At 43.6% G+C, this 17,835-nt stretch overlaps 3 protein-coding genes across 8 annotated transcripts in view; 2 read left to right on the top strand and 1 right to left on the bottom strand.

The window, feature by feature from the left end:
* Window positions 1-1,001: 1,001 nt before the first annotated feature.
* On the top strand, window positions 1,002-7,212 carry slc3a1 (solute carrier family 3 member 1). Its single transcript, XM_061689646.1, has 10 exons — window positions 1,002-1,400; window positions 2,246-2,425; window positions 2,497-2,642; window positions 2,721-2,846; window positions 4,406-4,525; window positions 5,189-5,313; window positions 5,709-5,910; window positions 5,981-6,163; window positions 6,509-6,634; window positions 6,713-7,212. The coding sequence occupies exons 1-10, from the start codon at window positions 1,022-1,024 to the stop codon at window positions 7,142-7,144; spliced, it is 2,019 nt and encodes a 672-aa protein (XP_061545630.1). The 5' UTR covers window positions 1,002-1,021; the 3' UTR covers window positions 7,145-7,212.
* On the bottom strand, window positions 6,427-16,049 carry prepl (prolyl endopeptidase like). Of its 2 annotated transcripts, XM_061689644.1 has the most exons (15): window positions 15,865-16,049; window positions 15,641-15,760; window positions 15,492-15,558; window positions 14,825-14,972; window positions 14,675-14,736; window positions 14,468-14,594; window positions 13,127-13,343; window positions 12,501-12,692; window positions 12,220-12,432; window positions 11,156-11,325; window positions 10,881-11,097; window positions 10,321-10,470; window positions 8,531-8,657; window positions 7,741-7,823; window positions 6,427-7,329 (listed from the first exon to the last, which is right to left on the bottom strand). In XM_061689644.1, the coding sequence occupies exons 1-15, from the start codon at window positions 15,982-15,984 to the stop codon at window positions 7,252-7,254; spliced, it is 2,091 nt and encodes a 696-aa protein (XP_061545628.1). In that variant the 5' UTR covers window positions 15,985-16,049; the 3' UTR covers window positions 6,427-7,251. The 2 variants fall into 2 exon arrangements, with proteins under 2 accessions (XP_061545628.1, XP_061545629.1); XM_061689645.1 differs by lacking the exon at window positions 15,865-16,049 and having other exon boundaries at window positions 14,854-14,972; window positions 15,641-15,730.
* camkmt (calmodulin-lysine N-methyltransferase) overlaps window positions 11,950-17,835 on the top strand; it is a 130,576-nt gene continuing 124,690 nt past the window's right edge. The window contains exons 1-3 of one of the 5 annotated variants that reach the window (XM_061689649.1): window positions 11,950-12,446; window positions 12,623-12,705; window positions 13,144-13,348. In XM_061689649.1, coding sequence (XP_061545633.1) covers window positions 13,296-13,348 — 53 coding nt within the window. In that variant the 5' untranslated portion in view covers window positions 11,950-12,446; window positions 12,623-12,705; window positions 13,144-13,295. Of the gene's footprint in view, window positions 12,447-12,506; window positions 12,706-13,143; window positions 13,349-16,139; window positions 16,457-17,835 lie in introns of those variants that run through there. The other 4 variants (XM_061689650.1, XM_061689648.1, XR_009769416.1 and 1 more) reach the window with 4 other exon arrangements.

The following is a 17,835-nucleotide window of genomic DNA, read 5'->3' on the forward strand; positions in this document are numbered from 1 at the left end:
TTGTCCCCTGCTGAAAAAAAAGCATAGACTAGCAAGCTGCTCACAAGTATATGCTGTTTTTGTGTGGGTCTTGCTGGTGATCAACACTGCAACAAAGCATGTAGGCTTCTGTGTCTTGCACTGGGACAGTTTGACAGCTGGAGCTGGGATTTGAGCTGCTGATCCTTGGGTCAATGAATGACCACCTCTACCAGCAGAGCCACAGCCACCTGCAAGACTTGCATGATTTTGCCAGCACATTCGACCAGTGTCACCAGCTGCCAGCCCCTGCTAGTCTTGGTGGCTCAGTTGGTAGAGCAGGTCATCCAGTGATCAAAAGGTTTGTTGTTCATATCCTGGTTCATCTTTCCCTGTGAAAGACACCTAACCCTCAATTTCTCCCAATTTTCAGATGCTGCTGTTGTCCTGCTGGTCACTAGCTAGACCAGCACGAAAACAACAAAAATGGTGAATGCTGTTTTTTTTTTTATTTATTTATTTATTTATTTATTTTTTTTCCTCTCCCCTCCTCAAAACCACCTGTACCTGACATTTTGACCTTGAATGTCAATTATAGATTGGATTTCAAACTCGACAGAGAAGCTGCTGTTTGTGTTGCCATGAAAATAAATGAACCCAAACTCTCTCTGTTGCCACCTTCCAGTGTATGTGTGTTGTGCTTGTGCATTGGTTCTCTGTGTACAGGCACTGCAGAATTTTCTACGCAATCTGCACCATGACAAGTAGTCGTCGACAAGGTAAATTTAATGTAAATTTTTCTTCACCCTGATGTTAGAAATATATTAGTGCTCAGTTTGGATTAACTTTGTAATAGCCAATAACTTTACATAGACTGATCCAAGCGCTTTCTGCAGTCTGACCAAACTAATCTCTAACCAATTCCCCCACATTCCGCAGGTTGGACTAGCAGTGCGCATGTGTGGGAGAGATAAATACAAAGGAGTGTACCATGACCTCCTTCCCACACGTCAAGAAAGAAGCAACACTGCTGCCACATTCAGACCATAAAGGTATAAACGACATGGAGCTGGGCACCCTGGATCGGGCCTTCCAAGAGGTTGAAGGCGGCAACCCGGTGGAGGACATCACCACCACCACCACTGTGGAGCTGGAAGAAAAGGTGGTGGACCCCCCTGCCAAGGACTACACGCAGATCAAGCCATATGCCGGCATGCCCAAGGAGGTGCTGCTGCTTTACTCCTCGCAGGCCTTCTACAGAGTCCCGCGGGAGATCTTGTTCTGGCTAATCATGGCCTGCACGCTGACGCTGGTAGCCCTCACCATCAGTGTGGTGGCGCTGTCGCCCCGCTGCCTCAGCTGGTGGCAGGTGTCCCCCGTTTACCAGGTGTACCCCCGCTCCTTTAGGGACTCCGACGGAGATGGAGTGGGAGACCTCAAAGGTGAGTCAGCCTCATTGCATATGACACTTCACATCCTGGGCACTTGTTGCTAGGCAGACTTAGGATGAAAGTCCACTGACAGTCATGAACAGAAATACAAAGAATAATGCTGCAAGCAGGAGTGTAGAGTGTGACAAAAAAGTGTGGATGTTAAAAACTTTTCAATGGGAAAAGTGTGGATCAGGTTTATATTGAAAGGAGACTATGGGTGTGACAGAAAGTGTTGAAACCTTTTCAGGGATGAAAGTGGGTGCTGAAACATCCACATCCCCTGCAGGTATGACAAAAAGTGTGGGTGGGGTTGATAGTGATGGCGTGCCGTTGGGTATGTATGTGTATGAACACCCACACATTTCCCGCTGAAATTTCATCACCCACACATTTTGTTACATCTGTGGGGATGTAATGAAGAGGCGGCACGGTGGACGACTGGTTAGAGCGTCAGCCTCACAGTTCTGAGGACCCGGGTTCAATCCCCGGCCCCGCCTGTGTGGAGTTTGCATGTTCTCCCCGTGCCTGCGTGGGTTTTCTCCGGGCACTCCGGTTTCCTCCCACATCCCAAAAACATGCATTAATTGACAACTCTAAATTGCCCGTAGGTGTGACTGTGAGTGCGAATGGTTGTTTGTTTCTATGTGCCCTGCGATTGGCTGGCAGCCAGTTCAGGGTGTACCCCGCCTCCTGCCCAATGACAGCTGGGATAGGCTCCAGCACGCCCGCGACCCTAGTGAGGAGAAGCGGCTCAGAAAATGGATGGATGGAACTAATGAAGAAAGATGCTACCACGATTGTCAGAAGTTGTGTAGATGTTGATGGCTTGTCTGTGTGTGTGCGCACTTCACAAGGCATTCAGGAGATGCTGGGCCATTTCGAGTACCTGAACATCAAGTCGGTGTGGATCAATCCCTTCTATCGCTCTCCCATGAGGGACTTAGGCTATGACGTGGAAGATTTCCGTGCCATTGACCCGCTCTTTGGTACTATGCAGGACTTTGATGACCTCTTGGCTGAGATGCACAAATTAGGTAAAGCCCTCAATGAGTTCTTGGAAAGCGACACACTTCATAGGATTCCCGGCCGGCTCTGCTTCCACCAGGTTTGAAGCTGATCATGGACTTCATTCCAAATCACACCAGCGACAACCACCGTTGGTTTAACCTGAGTCGCACCAGAGAGCCACACTATGAGGATTTCTACGTCTGGGCTGATTGCAATGCCACAGGACCCAAGCCCAATAACTGGGTAGGTTCATTTGATGGCCTACCAAATCTATCTATCACAGACTAAGACGGTTAAATTTTTCTGCTTCCTTTCTTTCAGGTGAGTGTATTTGGGAACTCATCATGGACGTATGATGAAGTTCGAGGACAGTGTTACCTGCACCAGTTCATCAAGAAGCAACCTGAACTGAACTTCAGAAACCCTCGGGTCCGCCAGGAGATGCTTGTAAGATGACACCAGATCACAACGTTCGTGTTGATGCTCACTCAGTTCTAAGCGGTTGCTGCCGGGCACAGGTGAAGCAAACTGTGCAGAAGAGTGGGTGTTGCAGGAGTGTTGTACCGTAATGTTTTCTAGTTACCAACGGCTCGGAAAAAGTTGTTGACAGGCAGGGGAAAATTCAGTGAAATGGGATAGGGATCAAGCTCTGCCACAAATACAGAAAAAGTGCGAGTAATTGAGACACACACAAAAAGAAAACAAGTACTGTGCTGACATGGACATCTGACAGGAAGAAGCCATTACTCCAAAAGAAACAAAAAAGCCATCTTACAGTTTGCAAATGCATACAGGGAGAAAGACGTTAATTCTCCCATAGTCTGACAAAACTAAAAACGAACTGTTTGGCTGTAATGTGCATTGTTACGTTTGGAGGAAAACACCAAATACGGGGGCGGCATTGTTGTGGGGTTGTTCAGCTTGAAGAGGGACCGGTACTCTTCACAAAATAGATGGTGGCATGAGGAAAGAACAGTATGCGAAAATAATGAAGCAACATCTCAATACATCAGCTAGGAAGTTAAAGCTTGGGTGCAAATGAGTTTTGCAAATGGACAGTGACCCGATGTCGACTGCCAAACTGGTTACAAAGTGGCTTACCAATAACAGTCAATGTTTTGGATTGGCCATTACAAAGCTCTGATCTCAATCCTATTGAAAATGTATGAGCAGACCTGAAAAGGGTTGTGCGAGTAAGGTGGCCTCCAAACTTGGCTTGGTTACACCAGTTCTGTCAGGAGGAATGGTCCAAAATTCCTACCAGCTATTATAAGAGGTTTGTAGAGGGATATCCAAAACGTTTGACCCAAGTCATATAGTTTAAAAGCAGTATGTATGTAAACCACTTCCTAAAATTTTTTTTTAAAAAGTCCTGCTCTCATTATTCTAGCATTTAGCAAATAGAAATAGTTATTGTAATCCCAACTGATTTAAATCAGGAAAAGTGTATGTCTTTGTATAGTGTACATAAACTTTTGGTTTTTAACTGTTTTGAGAGGACAAGAGGGGACTGCCGGTGTGGCCAAAAGTATGGGTATTGAAAGCTATTTACCAGGTTAATATTAATGACGTAGCACTCACCCGTGGGGTATCTAGGTGTATGTCAATACCCACACTTTTCCCAGTGAAAGGTTTCACACAAATACTTTGTTGTCATGTCTGTGGGATGTGTTTCACTTTTACTGGGTAAGGTGTTGGGTGTTGAAACACCCAGATCTATTCCAGGTGTTGAAGTTTAGCCATTATAAAGTTTTAAATGCTAAATGTAATTTTACATAACATTTTAGCATCATTAATTTTCAAAAGAAAATAATCTCTCTCACCAAGACCTATTTTATTGTGTTGTCCTTGTTTTTTTTACTGCTGAGACATCCACGTTGTATCTTGACATGCTTGACAATTATACACATTAACTTCAGTTTGTGCACTTTTAACTGCTGTCATGCAGCTCAAAGGGCAAGTGACAATTGTCTCCCTTGTAAATCTTTTAACGAATCAAATTCCAGGATATCATCCGTTTTTGGTTGGACAAGGGAGTGGATGGCTTTCGCATGGATTCGGTGAAGCACCTGCTGGAGGCCGTGCACCTGAGGGATGAGCCCCAGGTGGACCCGAACAAGCCTCCTGTGAGTCGATTGGCATTCAGCCGAGAAATCACCTTTTTTTTGTGTGCTTCAGAAGTGAAAAAAACAGGCATATTTTAGTGGATTAACTTGCTACGCTACGGCACTATTATTATACTACAGGATTCCACTCAAATCACTATTCAGAGCCAAGCTGCACTTCATTGGAGTTATGATGGCTGCATAGTTGCACACAAAACAAACAAAAAAACTACAACAGTCACTCTTGTATTATCTTTTATCACACGATCCATCCAATCACAGGCTATCTGTCATCGTTACACATTATAGCAGGCTGGTTTATTTCAAGCCACTAAGATGCCACCTTCAGAACCACATTGTTTTAACTGCTGCCATATTGTTTTAACTGCTGTTTCAGCAGAACCCAAACAAGTTACCTTTAATGATTTATTTTAATGAAGACACACACACACGGGTCACAACATTACATACAATACACCTGCATATCGAAGGAACACACACACTGGTCATAACATTACATACAGTACACCTGCACATCGAATGAATTTCAAAATTCTGGCATTAAAAGTAAAACAATGGGATGGATGGATCTTGTGTTGTGTCATGTTAGATTGTGAATGTGTATGTAATATTGTGGCCTATGGGTGTAAATTGTACACTTCTGTATGTTCTGTCTAATTCCAGGAGTTGGTGACTTCCGAGTGGGACCTCCACCACGACTTCACCACCACTCAGCTGGGCCTGCATGACCTGCTAAGGGAGTGGAGAGCTCAAATGGACGTCTTCAGCCGGGAACCTGGCAGATACAGGTACAGTGTTACCCCTCTATATCATGGTTCATCGTTTGCCAACACACAATATCACAATCTTTTAAGCAGATTGTTTTTCCTATGACTTTTCACAGTATACCGACTGTATTATCCTCGCACGAAGGTAGAGCCAGTCACCGATACACTTTTCAGCTGTTTATTGAACACCGGGAGAACAGCAAATACATTTACATTAAGTTTGTCTTTTAAAGCCTTTAACCGTGTTTAAAGCATGTGGGAGGGGTAAAACTGTATAAAAATGTTTTATATGGTCTCTCTATATTGCAGCTTTTGACCTGTTGTGGGTCTGGAACGTATAACCCGCAATAAAGGGGGTTCCCTGTACAGGAAGTGCAATAATTCTTTTTGGACCATCACATAAGTTGTGTCTGTAGGTTGATGGTGACCGAGTCGCAAGATGGCCCAGAGGTGGAAAAGACCATGATGTACTACGGGACACCTCTGGTGAAAGAGAGTGACTTCCCCTTTAACTTTTATCTCCGGGATCTGCCTCAAAACACAAGCGGCGTGTGGGTCAAACATCTGGTGAACCTCTGGATGGCCAACATGCCCACAGGACACTGGCCCAACTGGCTGGTGAATTGCATCATTGCCTTATCATTGCTCATAACTGCAACACATTCATTGTCCATTTTCCTCGGATCAGGTCGGGAACCACAACATGCCTCGTGTTGCTTCCAGGGCGGGTCAGCGCTATACGCGGGTCATCAATATGCTCCTGCTGACCCTTCCTGGTACGCCGACCACCTACTATGGCGAGGAGATTGGCATGGAGAACGTCAACGTGACCGAGAGTCAAATTCAGGACCCAGCTGGCAGATACAATGTGGTAATTTAAAATTCTATTGTTTACAATACAAAGACATTCAGAGTGATTGGTATCAAATTACAAGAGCTGTATCAAACAATCTAGAGGATAATGCTGAGGTTGATGGACACTGCATCATACTGAGAGTTGTTTCTAATATTTTGGTTACCTTGTACTGACAGTTCAGTTAAGAAGAGCCCTCAGTATGAGGCTGTGCAAACAACCACCACAGTGATATACATTGTTAAAGTAATACCTTGGACTGTGTCAATCAAAAATTTGCATTATTATTTTTCTAAAAGCAGAACTTTTATATTGGATTTAGCAGGTGTCTAGTCAGTGTACATTCAACTGTGTATGATGCAGAGTGCCAGTCGAGATCCTCAGCGTTCTCCAATGCAGTGGAGTGCTGACTTGAATGCAGGGTTCAACAACAAGACCAATGTGACATGGTTGCCCGTGCATCCCAACTACAGCAGTGTCAATGTGGAGGTATCAACAACGCTCTTAAAAAAACAACACATTTTATTTAAACGGCACATTGACTAGCTTCCATGTGTCCTCCTCCAGGTCCAGAAGCAAGACGAAGGCTCTTTGCTGTCTCAGTACCGCCTCCTGAACACGCTGCGTCAGTCGGAACTGCCCCTCCAACGAGGCTGGTTCTGCTACATCCAAGCTGACCGCGGCGTCTTCGCCTACCTGCGAGAGCTGGACGGGCTGGACTCCGCCTTCCTCCTGGTGCTCAACTTCGGCCATGAGTCGGCAGTCACCGATCTCTCGGCGGTCGTTGAGCTGCCTGAGCGGCTGCGGGTTCTGATGAGCACGAACCGGGCCAACGACCGCAAAGTGGTCAACAAGTCTCTGATCGCCACTGAGGCGGGAGAGGGTTTGATGATTGAGTTCTCCTCACATGCTCGGTTTAACACCAACCACCCGGGGCTGTGCTATATCTCTGAAAAAGCCTGTTATTTAGGTGCCATAGACATTCTCTATACATGCTAACATGCAAATCTTCCATTGTATCTCATTAGATGTGCATGGCTCAATAAGAAACTATCATTGCAGTCACATCCCTTGTTGTCCTGTCTTCTGCTGTCATCCACACAACTTTATCTCTTCCTCCTCCATGGAGGACAAGGAGGTTCCAGGTCCATCTCCTTGTAGAGAAATGCTAGCTGAAGGGCTTCCTGTGTCAGGTAGGAAAGACAGTTGTCGCATTTAGTCCTTTATGACAAAGCAGTGATGGGCTGTGCATTTGGTACCCAGGTCTTCAATAGGGACTTAATTCATTTAAATACAATACAAAAATGCAATTTACAGTACATACATCATCTGGAGCAATTCAGAAGGGATATTTATCAAATAATGTAAGTAAAATACATCATACTCATCAGATATGCTGATCATTAAATGTATTAAGTGTGCAGCTACCAGTCTGGCATAAATATTTCCGTTGTTTTTACAGGTCCGTATGAATGGGGATTGCTTTGACAAGGTTGCCGTTAGCACGTAAAAGTTTCATTGTCTTCCAATTACATAGAAAAGTGCAAAAAGGGGGAAGGCATTGTGGTATACATTGAACAATTCCACTTTTTTACCTCCTCCAGCATGGACTCCCAGTCATCTGATCCAATGTGATTTGCTCCAGGTTGTATATTTATAACTATGTTTGGTTCAGGGTCTGGAAGAAAGTAAAGGGGAGATGAAAACGGTATTTTAAAGATACTTGCACTCCCTAGTAGTCCACTTCCACTCCATCTCACTCTGCATCCACCACTCACTCTCTCCTGTCTCCACATCCATCCTCTTCAATTTACATGACCCCCCCCACCCCCCAGTGCCCTGCTCCTCCACCTCCCCATCGTGATCGTGGTGGTCGCGGCTGTTTCACATGCGCGGTCTTGACCTTGACAGCTCCCAGTCTGTGGCGTCTAATCTCTCGCTTTGATACACTATCTCTTTACCATGCTAATGGGCCTCCGCCGCCCGCCCTCCACGCCATCAGCACTTTATCAAATAGACTCCGGAGAGCCGAGATTATGCGCACGTACGCAGACGCACCCCGTCTCCCTCGTGCCGCTGTGGGCGTATGAACAACTGAAGCCGGGCGATGCGATGAGGCCCGATTAGAAGCGAGAGGGGGAAAGAGCCCATCTGTGGGGAAATGAGTGCAATTAGCGAGCACGCGCGTACACACTGGACTGCAAGGTGACCTTGGCTATACGTTGGTCATGAACTTAAATTAGTCACACGATGGATGGCTGCTTCAGTGTGCTGACATACACTGAATGGAACCATTACAATTTCTGATAGACATCCCTTTTAAAGTACACAATGGCATGCATGGCTGCAACTACATGTTAGTGCAGAGGGTCTGTGTGAATGCACCTGATGTGGCTGCCATGTTGAAATGAATTTGCACTGCTTCCTTCAGCTTCTCAGCATACTTCAGGACACCGGCTAGAGGTGTCCTGTTGTCGTCAGTGTAGGCCGTCAGCAGCATTGACGGGTAGCGCTAAATCAAGGAAGGAAGAACCTCATTAAAATACAATTATAAAAAAATAAAATACAAATTAGTTAAGTGTAGCTCTCATCCACAAATTTACAATAGTGAACCCCTGTTTATCGCGTTGGATGCAATAGGAAAAACCATATATATATATTTTTAAAGTTTTATGATAGTTTAATAGTTTTACCGCTACCACACACTTTTAACTTATTAAAACACACCTTTTTAACACATTGTTTAACATGTTTTAACACCCAAAAACTAATTGCAAGCATACAATGTTTATAAAATGTGTCGATGTACATGCCTGGTGGGGTGCCATGCGTTTGTCTGCGTGAGAGCCGACAGCAGCTTTTGGGTTTGTGTGCTAACTGCGTTTTACAGTAGGCGGCCAACATAATGACTGTGACAGTTTGGTCTCAAGACACAGGAGAGGCGCTGCAGGAGTGTTTGGATGTCACCGACTGGTTTTATGTTTTTAAAGGAGTATATTTTTTTTTCAAAAGGAATATTGTTGTTATTTATTTTTTATTTGTATTTATGTAAAGCATTTTGTTTCAGGTGCAGTTCTTTGTAAGGTGCTCTATGAATTCAGTTGAGTTTTCTCCTTTTCATCCATTTAATAAATGGCTGAAAAGTGTGACTGTAGGCGAGGGCATTACAGTATCCTATAAAAACCCATAACAAAACGATTGCTTAAAGCATAGTGAATGAACATTGAATGATGAACTGCAATATCGCGGGGGGACTACACATAAATCTACATAAACTTGCATTAACAAATACGGCTGATCAGATTAACTGCTTTTCTCCCTACTTGAGGTGTAAGGGTCGATGGACGGTATGCGTGTGTACTCAACCTAAAGGGTAATTTTGCATTCCAGCAAACTGGTAAGTCAGACATTTCTACTATCCAACTAGGCACAATGCTTTAGAGTTCCCACTCGAAGGCAAACAAGTGTACCTTAACTTCACTGAAATGGAGAAATCTCCACATCACAATGGTGGAGCCGCGAGAAACCTTCTAAAAGACTCAAACTCTTTATACTCAAAATCAGCATTTAAAGGATACATATGCATTTGCATTCACAACTTAAATCATTTCCAATCATTTCTTCTGTTTTTCTTTTTTTTTTGGGGGGGGGGGGGGGTGTTTTAGGCAGATGCAGACTGTTTACCCACAATCATTAATGGACGTTCATTATCATGTTAAGGGGGGTGGAGCTAGGGCTAACTAAATCTACAACTCATTTGTGTTTGCTAACACTGCACCTATGTTCACCTTTTATGAGATGGTGCTTCCATGTAGTTTGGCTGCTGCTTGAAAGTAGCAGATCTTTCACAAACCTAGCTGGTGATGTCATGGACGGAGAAATTTGGCAAAGGGCAGTTATGTAAAATAGCTTAAGCGTGCCGACAATTCAAAAAATTTAGAACGCTATGCACACGGACCCATATTCACTAATAGGCAGGGAAAAGATCTACCTAGTTGTTAATACACACGTGTGGGTGGGAAGCCACTCAAGAGACCCAACCCCATTTGTATTAAGTCTATTTGGCATACAGTATGTCCCCTTTAAGACACCTGCTTGTGCATGTAAATGTCTTGAATGTAGCATAATGCTGTGAAGGGGACCATAGTCGGGTGGTAAGGCGTGTGCTTCTCTACCTGAGGAGTAATGTTGCAAACTGGGCAATAGGAGGCGATGGTGAGCCTGTGTTCCAGGTTTCCTGCAGGGTCGCCCCACTCTTCCCTGTCCTCCACTGTGAGAGGCAGTTCGGGGTCCTCCATTGTTCCCAGCACATCCAGGAAAGGACTCTGTTAAATTGTGAAAAATAGTTTTAAAAAAACCCACTGTGACCCCCCCCCCCCACCCCCCCCCCCCACCATATTGCAGTTCATCTTTAAGCGATCATTTTCATGGGGGTTTACTTTTTACAGTCCAGTACATAGGCAAGTCTGAATTAGGGTTGCACCCCTTCAGTGTAGTACCTAATTATGCCACAACATGCCGGGCACCACTGAGCTCTACTTGTTGATGCATAAATAAGAGCAAGAAGAAGGTTTTGAGTGTTTCTTTAAACATAAATTTAGATATTTGAAAGCATGTGCGAGGGGTAAACGTCGCTCAAAAATTCATCATGGGTCTATATCGCGGGTCATTCTGTAACATTTATGGTTAAACCAGGAGTTCATTGTGCTTAAACACAGCAGACACAACTGTGTACCTGCAGCATGACTGCCCGCGTCATGTCGGGTCGTCTGTTGCATAGCGCCCCCACTGGCACACCTCCGGCGCTGCAGGCGGTGAGGACGGTCCGTGAAGGGCTGTAGACCCCCGAGGAGAAGAGGTGACTAAGGCAGGCTTGAAGGTCCTCCACTCCTCTGTGCTTCCCCTCGACGCGAGCTTGTCTCTGCCATGCCAGCCCGCGCTCTCCTCCCCCTCTATACGGCATCACAGTTAATACACATTTTTCTACTTGTGACTTCTGATCTACGTTACCTTATATGGCAATAGGCCAGAGCCCAGCCCTGGTCCAGCAGAAACCTTTTCTTCGGGGAGAACTGCATGTCGACATCCCGGCCGTAAGCTCCGTACACGTGCACCAGCAGAGGCGTGTCTTTCATACACTTCACGCCGTGAAACAGTGTCACTGGCACTATGGTACCATCCTACACCAGGGATGCAATCCTCAATAAAAATACTCTTAATAGAATTCAACTTTATGTTCTCCATGATAAATGACCTCAGTGGATATTTGCCATGAACTACAAAATTTTGTATTTATATGTAAATATATGTATGTGTATATAATGTATGTATACATCTGTATATTTTGTTTAAAAAATATATATTTTTTTTAAATTTTGTACTGTAAATATTTTATTTTATTTTAATGTATTTCATATTGAACTTTTATTTTTAGAATTCAGTTTTATTAATTTTTTAGTAATTGGAATTTATTTAATTATAGCACTCTTAAAAATTACTATTTTACTTTGAATAAATAAAATGACTTATTAATCATTTAATTTAATCAAATTATGTTTTTAAATTTAACTTCCATTGCTGCATTATATTTTTTCTGCGCTTCATTTGTCTTGCGTACATTCTTTGCAATAAAACATATTTCTGAATAATGTGTATAACTTTAAAAAAAAGCTAAAAGAACAAATACAAAACAATGATATTCATTAATATTATGGAATAAACTATCCATCCATCCATCCTTTTTCCGAGCCGCTTATCCTCACAAGGTTTGCGGGAGTGCTCGAGCCTATCCCAGCTATCATCGGGCAGGAGGCGGGGTACTGGAATAAACTATTCAAATAATATACTAATAATACAATTATTTAATGAAACATCACACTTAAATTTTGATGGAGCCAAGTTTGGTAACCAAAATATCAATGTGCAGGTGTACTTAATGTTGAGGCATGTGACTGCACTACTATCGAGTTTGTGTAATTCAGTCTTAAGATTTGTATTAAATATACAGACAGATTCCATTCTACGCTCATGATTGCTTCATGTCGCATGATTGCTTCACCTCAATTAGTTTGTACCTGGCTGCAGGCCTTTAAACGTGCCGTAATATAATTCTCCTGCTTCTTTGGAGAGGGCCTGTCCACCGTGCCTGATGAAAGGAGGCCTTTCTCGGGATAAAGACAGTAGGACACTTGGGGGCGGACTGGAGAGGATATCAGGAACTCTAACGCGCCGCGTTGGTCTGCAAGGCCGGGACGCTTGGTTTCAACGACGCACGCCCAGGTGGGGAGCTTCAAGTATACAAGTGAGTCAGTGGAATACTGTAATAAATATGCAGAAACTTTTTTTTTTTTTAAACCTGCAGAGTGTATGCTTCTCTCGGTCGGGAGAGAGGGACGACAATCAGCTCAAGTTCATTGCTTGTCGTCACGGCAACCAGTATGCAGTGGTCCCTGACCACATCCATGTCTTTGATCACAGTGCCGAGACACGGCGTGAATATGGTGTCCCATGACACCATGGAGGGCTCGGAGAGGGGGGCCTTTATCACCTGGATAAGGGAGGTATGGTTTTTAATTTTTTTTATACATCTTTTTGCCTTTTATATAAATGTTTGAACTCAATCCCTTCTCTGTGTGGGAATAAAAGATACACTCAACTTTGACCGGACTCCTGCTTTTTCTTCCTGCCCAAGCCAATTTTTAGTAGAAAGATTTAGAGGACAAAGGATTTAAAAAATGGGAAATGGGAAAACATTTTTAATATTGAAAAGACTGAGCCAATTTTTGGCACTGGAAAACTTTTTTGCCTATTTTTTATTTAAGCTCAAAAGCCTTACTTCAGATGTTAAGTCTCTCAGCGAGACTTAGACTCAAACTGGCCCCGCATAGGGTTTCCAGTCCAATTTTTATTCACATCAGAGGCACAAACTTTAAATGATCCATGCTGAGATTAACCATCTTTCATTCATTATTTACACTCTACCTGATATTCCTGCCCAGGCCCCGTGTTGGCGAGTATGATCAGGTTCCGCCTCCAGTGTTCCACGTGGTACAACAGTTCCGGCTGGCGCGCCTGAACCAGGGTGGGTTCTAGACGGGGGTCCGAGACGTCCACGAGCAGCACCTCGGAGCTGTTTCTGCTGCTGCAGGTGATGCTCAGTGCATGGCAGTCTCTGGAGAGGGACACCTCCACAAACACACTAAGGTAGGGCAAATTTAGTATTGTTAAAAACAACAATGCAATGATTAAAAAAAAAATTTTAAATGTTATAACATACATGAAATTTTTATGATCAACCTAATTAGTCAGGATGGCTTATTGTACTTGTTCTCCCCGTGCATGCGTAGGTTTTCTCCGGGCACTCCGGTTTCCTCCCACATCCCAAAAAAAACATGCATGGTAAGTTAATTGGCAACTCTAAATTGCCCGTAGGTGTGAATGTGAGTGCGAATGGTTGTTTGTTTGTTTGTATGTGGCCTGCGATTGGCTGGCAACCAGGTCAGGGTATACCCCGCCTCCTGCCCGATGATAGCTGGGATAGGCTCCAGCACGTCCGCGACCCTAGTGAGGAGAAGCGGCTCAGAAAATGGATGGATGGATTAATTACAGGCTTTATTATAATAGACCATGTTGAGTCTAGAAATGACAACTAACTAACAAATTAAATTCCCACTTTTACAATGTTGTGCTAACCAACTGTCTTTTTACCCACAAAGGACTAGAAATTTATAGTATCTCAGAAAGTAAGTACACCCCTCACAAGTATTTTATTTGATCTTTTCATGGGACAACCATGTAGAAATGACACTGCTACAATATAATGCAGTCAGTGTAAAGCTTGCATAACAGTGTCAATTTACTGTCCCCTTAAACTCAACACACAGCCTTTGTCTAAATTGCTGACAACAAATGTGAGTAAACCCCTGAGAGAAAATGTCCCCTGCCTCTAATAGTGATAATCTGCGAGTAATTGACACCCCTAAAAAGGTTTATAATTGCGTAGAGATGCCACAAGATGGTGGTAAAGCACTACTTTTATATTAGACAGGGGTATGGCCTGACTAGACGAAGCTCCTTCCGTCACGTCAACATAGTTCCTTGCCACCAAGATGCCACAAGATATTGCCAAAGAAATACTATAATATTGACAGGGCTTTGGGCTACGCACAAAAACAATATTGGAGGATAGGTTCCCTGAAAAAAAAGTCAGTGATTGTGAATTTGGAAATATGTGGAGGAGCACTATACTACTAGCAACAGTGGGCTTTTTAAAGGTGCTAAAATGTAATTTATCAATCAAAATGAATACGTTGTTAAACTCACTCCGGTTCTGATTCCTCATACACGGGGCGTGTCGTGCTTCCATTTTGGGTCAGGTCCAGACGATACACCTTTTGGCACTTCAAATTTTCCTGGATGGTGTAAAACAACACCTCATCTGTGGCCCACTCTTAGAAGACACAAATATGTTAGGTGTGTTGCCATTGTCCTATTTGTATAATGGTGTTTTAAGAGTGTTTTAAAGTGTACCAAAGGTGAAGACATTGTCCAACGTGAGTATGTTTCTTTGGCCGAGCTTCACAACCACACACCTGGGTTAGATATCACATGACCTCATCCATTAATTTGAGTGAAAACAAAAGAGACAAATCTGTCAATATTCTATTCAACATTATTGACCTGATTGTTTCTGTGTTATGAGTCTTCACCGTGGCGGCAAGATGCTTCTCCTGAGGGGAAAGTCGTATTCTCTGCACGGTCCACTCTTGTGTCTCCTCACCTGCAGGGATGCATCCCAGGTCGAGAACCTGCTCCGGTTCCGACTCGCCTGCGAGCAATATGGTGGTTTCATTAGCAATCGAGATGAAGCGCTATGAACGTTTCATATGAGGGTTATAGTAAGCAAAATTGTCACAGTGATCAGTGTTATCACAATATCGCTTAAAGAAATCACGTCGTAGATTTTTACTAATTGGAGCATCACAAGTCAAAACATTAGGCTCACTTGAACAATCTAATGAGAGCCAAGAAATATGCTCAAAATAATAGACAAAATATATACAAGCAGGGATGGCACTGGGTCATGAAACTTCTTAGCCAATATGGCTAAACAGTATAAAAATCTCCTAGTCACATTCATCTTAACAATGGATGAAACGAATCAATGAGTCACTTTGTCTAAATTGTGGTACTGTGCATAAATTGGCTGCAATTGTGAAATATTAAATGTTATACCTTTGCTCAACCTCTATAACGCTGCAATTCGGTCTAGATTTCACATCACATATTGATTGTTAGGGATTTATAAAAACAAAATCATTTAAAGGAAAGCATCAAATTTGCTTACTTTTTCTCTTTTCCATTCTGTAGATACTGTTTCCTTCCATAAAATAAACATGGTGTCGTCCATACACCTGTGTCAAAACAGATCATATGGAATTGAATACTGTTTTTGTGTAATTTAATAGGGTACTTGTACTGTTACACAATGATTACCGCTGAATGGTCAGCTACGTTGGTGAACCTGCTGTAAATTGCTTTCAGGTGTCTCTTGAAATGCGTTTTTAAGTCTTTGTATCTCTCGAGACCACGACTTTTATGATCCAAGGGTGTGTCCTTGAAATAGAAAACTGTTAAAACACTTTCAAAGATAACCAAAACGGACTTCTCCAGTTTCAGAGCGGTCCTTAAACGCGGCATCGATAGTTGGCCACACTTACATTAGTGTAGTCACGACAATACACACGCTTCGTGACACGATGCACGCGGAAAACATCCTTACAATGTGAACGAAATAATACAAAACGTGCGGGTAAATGGAGTAGAGCGAGAACAGCCATTACACTATTTCACTATTCATCCGCTGTCTTGAAGGAAGTTTGTCATCCGCCATGCTTCCTTAAACAAAGCCGGCTGCGGGTGACGTACGTAAGACATGTCAGACAAAACCAATCAATACCTGAGTTGACCAGTAGCTTGTTTCTCTCCTAAAAATCGAGCTCTATTGCTCTGAAAGCTACTAACATGTCTCAACCATCCATAGTGTACGGAAGTGGGCTAAATCTTTAAAATGTGACTCCAATGTAGCCGATCATATTCGCTTCGGTGTACTTTTGATTAACAACAACAACAAAAAAACTATTTTTCACTGCGCCGCTGCCTTTAACGCCACTTAGTCGTTTGGACGCATTAGAACGTCGCGTTGAAAGAAGAAACATGAACGAAGACGCGTCTTGTGCTGCTAATTCTCAAACGTCTCACGATGGTGCCACTGCAGATGTTGCACGAGCCAGGTGGACCCTCCTCAGACAGGTAATACCTTTCAAACTACGGCCCCTCTGAGAAAAGACTTGGCCCCAGGCTGCCCCGCCCCTCACACACACACACACACACACACACACACACACACACACACACACACACTATAGTTCATCTAGAACCTCCACTACATGGAGACCTGAATCTAAAAAAGTAGTTGAACTGAGAAGCACACACAGGGCCCTACAAATACAGCATGAACTCTATTTTCCCTCATAGAGGCAGCACTTCATCACAAAGCTGCCAAATTGCATTTATTATGCAGACCTGAGTATGTGACAAAATAAACACAAATCTGCCCTTACCCCATTGGTCAAGAATAAAAAAATCAACTATGTTCTGCTTATCAGAAGCAATTTTCACTTTCACCCCTCCCCTTGCAGCCTGTAAATGAATGGTGCTTGTACAAAGTCACTACATTTTTTTCTGGATGACAAGAAAGGAGCCCGGTGGAAGGCAATCTGAGAGTCGTTTGTGCCAAACCATGCAAAAGACCATTTCCATTTATCCGTTGCAGAAGCAGTGATTGATCCATATGTTGGAAATTTTTGACCCGTGGTATGTGCTTCCTGCGGCACGCTGGACGACTGGTTAGAACGTCTGCCTCACCGTTCTAAGGACCGGGGTTCAATCCCCGACCCCGCCTGTGTGGAGTTTGCATGTTCTCCCCATGCCTGCGTGGGTTTTCTCCGGGCACTGCGGTTTCCTCTCACATCCCCAAAACATGCATGGTAGGTTAATTGACAACTCTAAATTGCCCGTAGGTGTGAACGTGAGTGCGAATGGTTGTTTGTTTGTATGTGCCCTGTGATTGGCTGGCAACCAGTTCAGGGTGTACCCCACCTCCTGCCCGATGATAGCTGGGATAGGCTCCAGCACGCCCGCGACCCTAGTGTGGAGAAGCAGCTCAGAAAATGGATGGATGGATGGTATGTGCTTCCAAGCTGCAAATATTTTGCAGAGGTCGCCTTGCCTCACCTGCAGAATTTTAAATGAGATTAGAGTGCGAGAGAGCTGGAGGAGTTGCTGTGTTACTCTTACATATGGACCAGTCAAGCCATGCAGTTTGATAGTCTGTTTTATAATGTTAAATGTATAAATGATTAAGGATCACATTTACATACGTTTTGACTGATGGGACATTTTTACAAGAGGAATCACTTATTTGCTTATTGTCTGTAACGAAAAACATATTTATATTATTTCTGTGGCGTGGCGGCACAGTGAAAAGTGGTTAGCACATCTGCCTCACAGTTCTGAGGAACCGGGTTAAAGTCTAGCTTCACCTGTGTTGAGTTTGCATGTTCTCCCTGTGCCTCCGTGGGTTTTCTTAGGGTGTTCCAGTTTCCTCGCACATCCCAAAAACCATGCAT

This window comes from Phycodurus eques, chromosome 11, assembly GCF_024500275.1.
Source record: "Phycodurus eques isolate BA_2022a chromosome 11, UOR_Pequ_1.1, whole genome shotgun sequence".
Classification (NCBI taxonomy): Eukaryota; Metazoa; Chordata; class Actinopteri; order Syngnathiformes; family Syngnathidae; genus Phycodurus; species Phycodurus eques.

Excerpts from the sequence above, each read along its gene's own strand:
- slc3a1 (XM_061689646.1), top strand. The coding sequence starts at position 1,022 with ATGGAGCTGGGCACCCTGGATCGGGCCTTCCAAGAGGTTGAAGGCGGC. Across the intron at positions 2,426-2,496 it reads GGCTGAGATGCACAAATTAG|GTTTGAAGCTGATCATGGAC; the intron begins GTAAAGCCCTCA and ends TGCTTCCACCAG. Across the intron at positions 4,526-5,188 it reads TGGACCCGAACAAGCCTCCT|GAGTTGGTGACTTCCGAGTG; the intron begins GTGAGTCGATTG and ends GTCTAATTCCAG.
- prepl (XM_061689644.1), bottom strand. The coding sequence starts at position 15,984 with ATGGCTGTTCTCGCTCTACTCCATTTACCCGCACGTTTTGTATTATTT. Across the intron at positions 15,559-15,640 it reads ACGTAGCTGACCATTCAGCG|GTGTATGGACGACACCATGT; the intron begins GTAATCATTGTG and ends GTTTTGACACAG. Across the intron at positions 7,824-8,530 it reads CAACATGGCAGCCACATCAG|ACCCTGAACCAAACATAGTT; the intron begins GTGCATTCACAC and ends ACTTTCTTCCAG.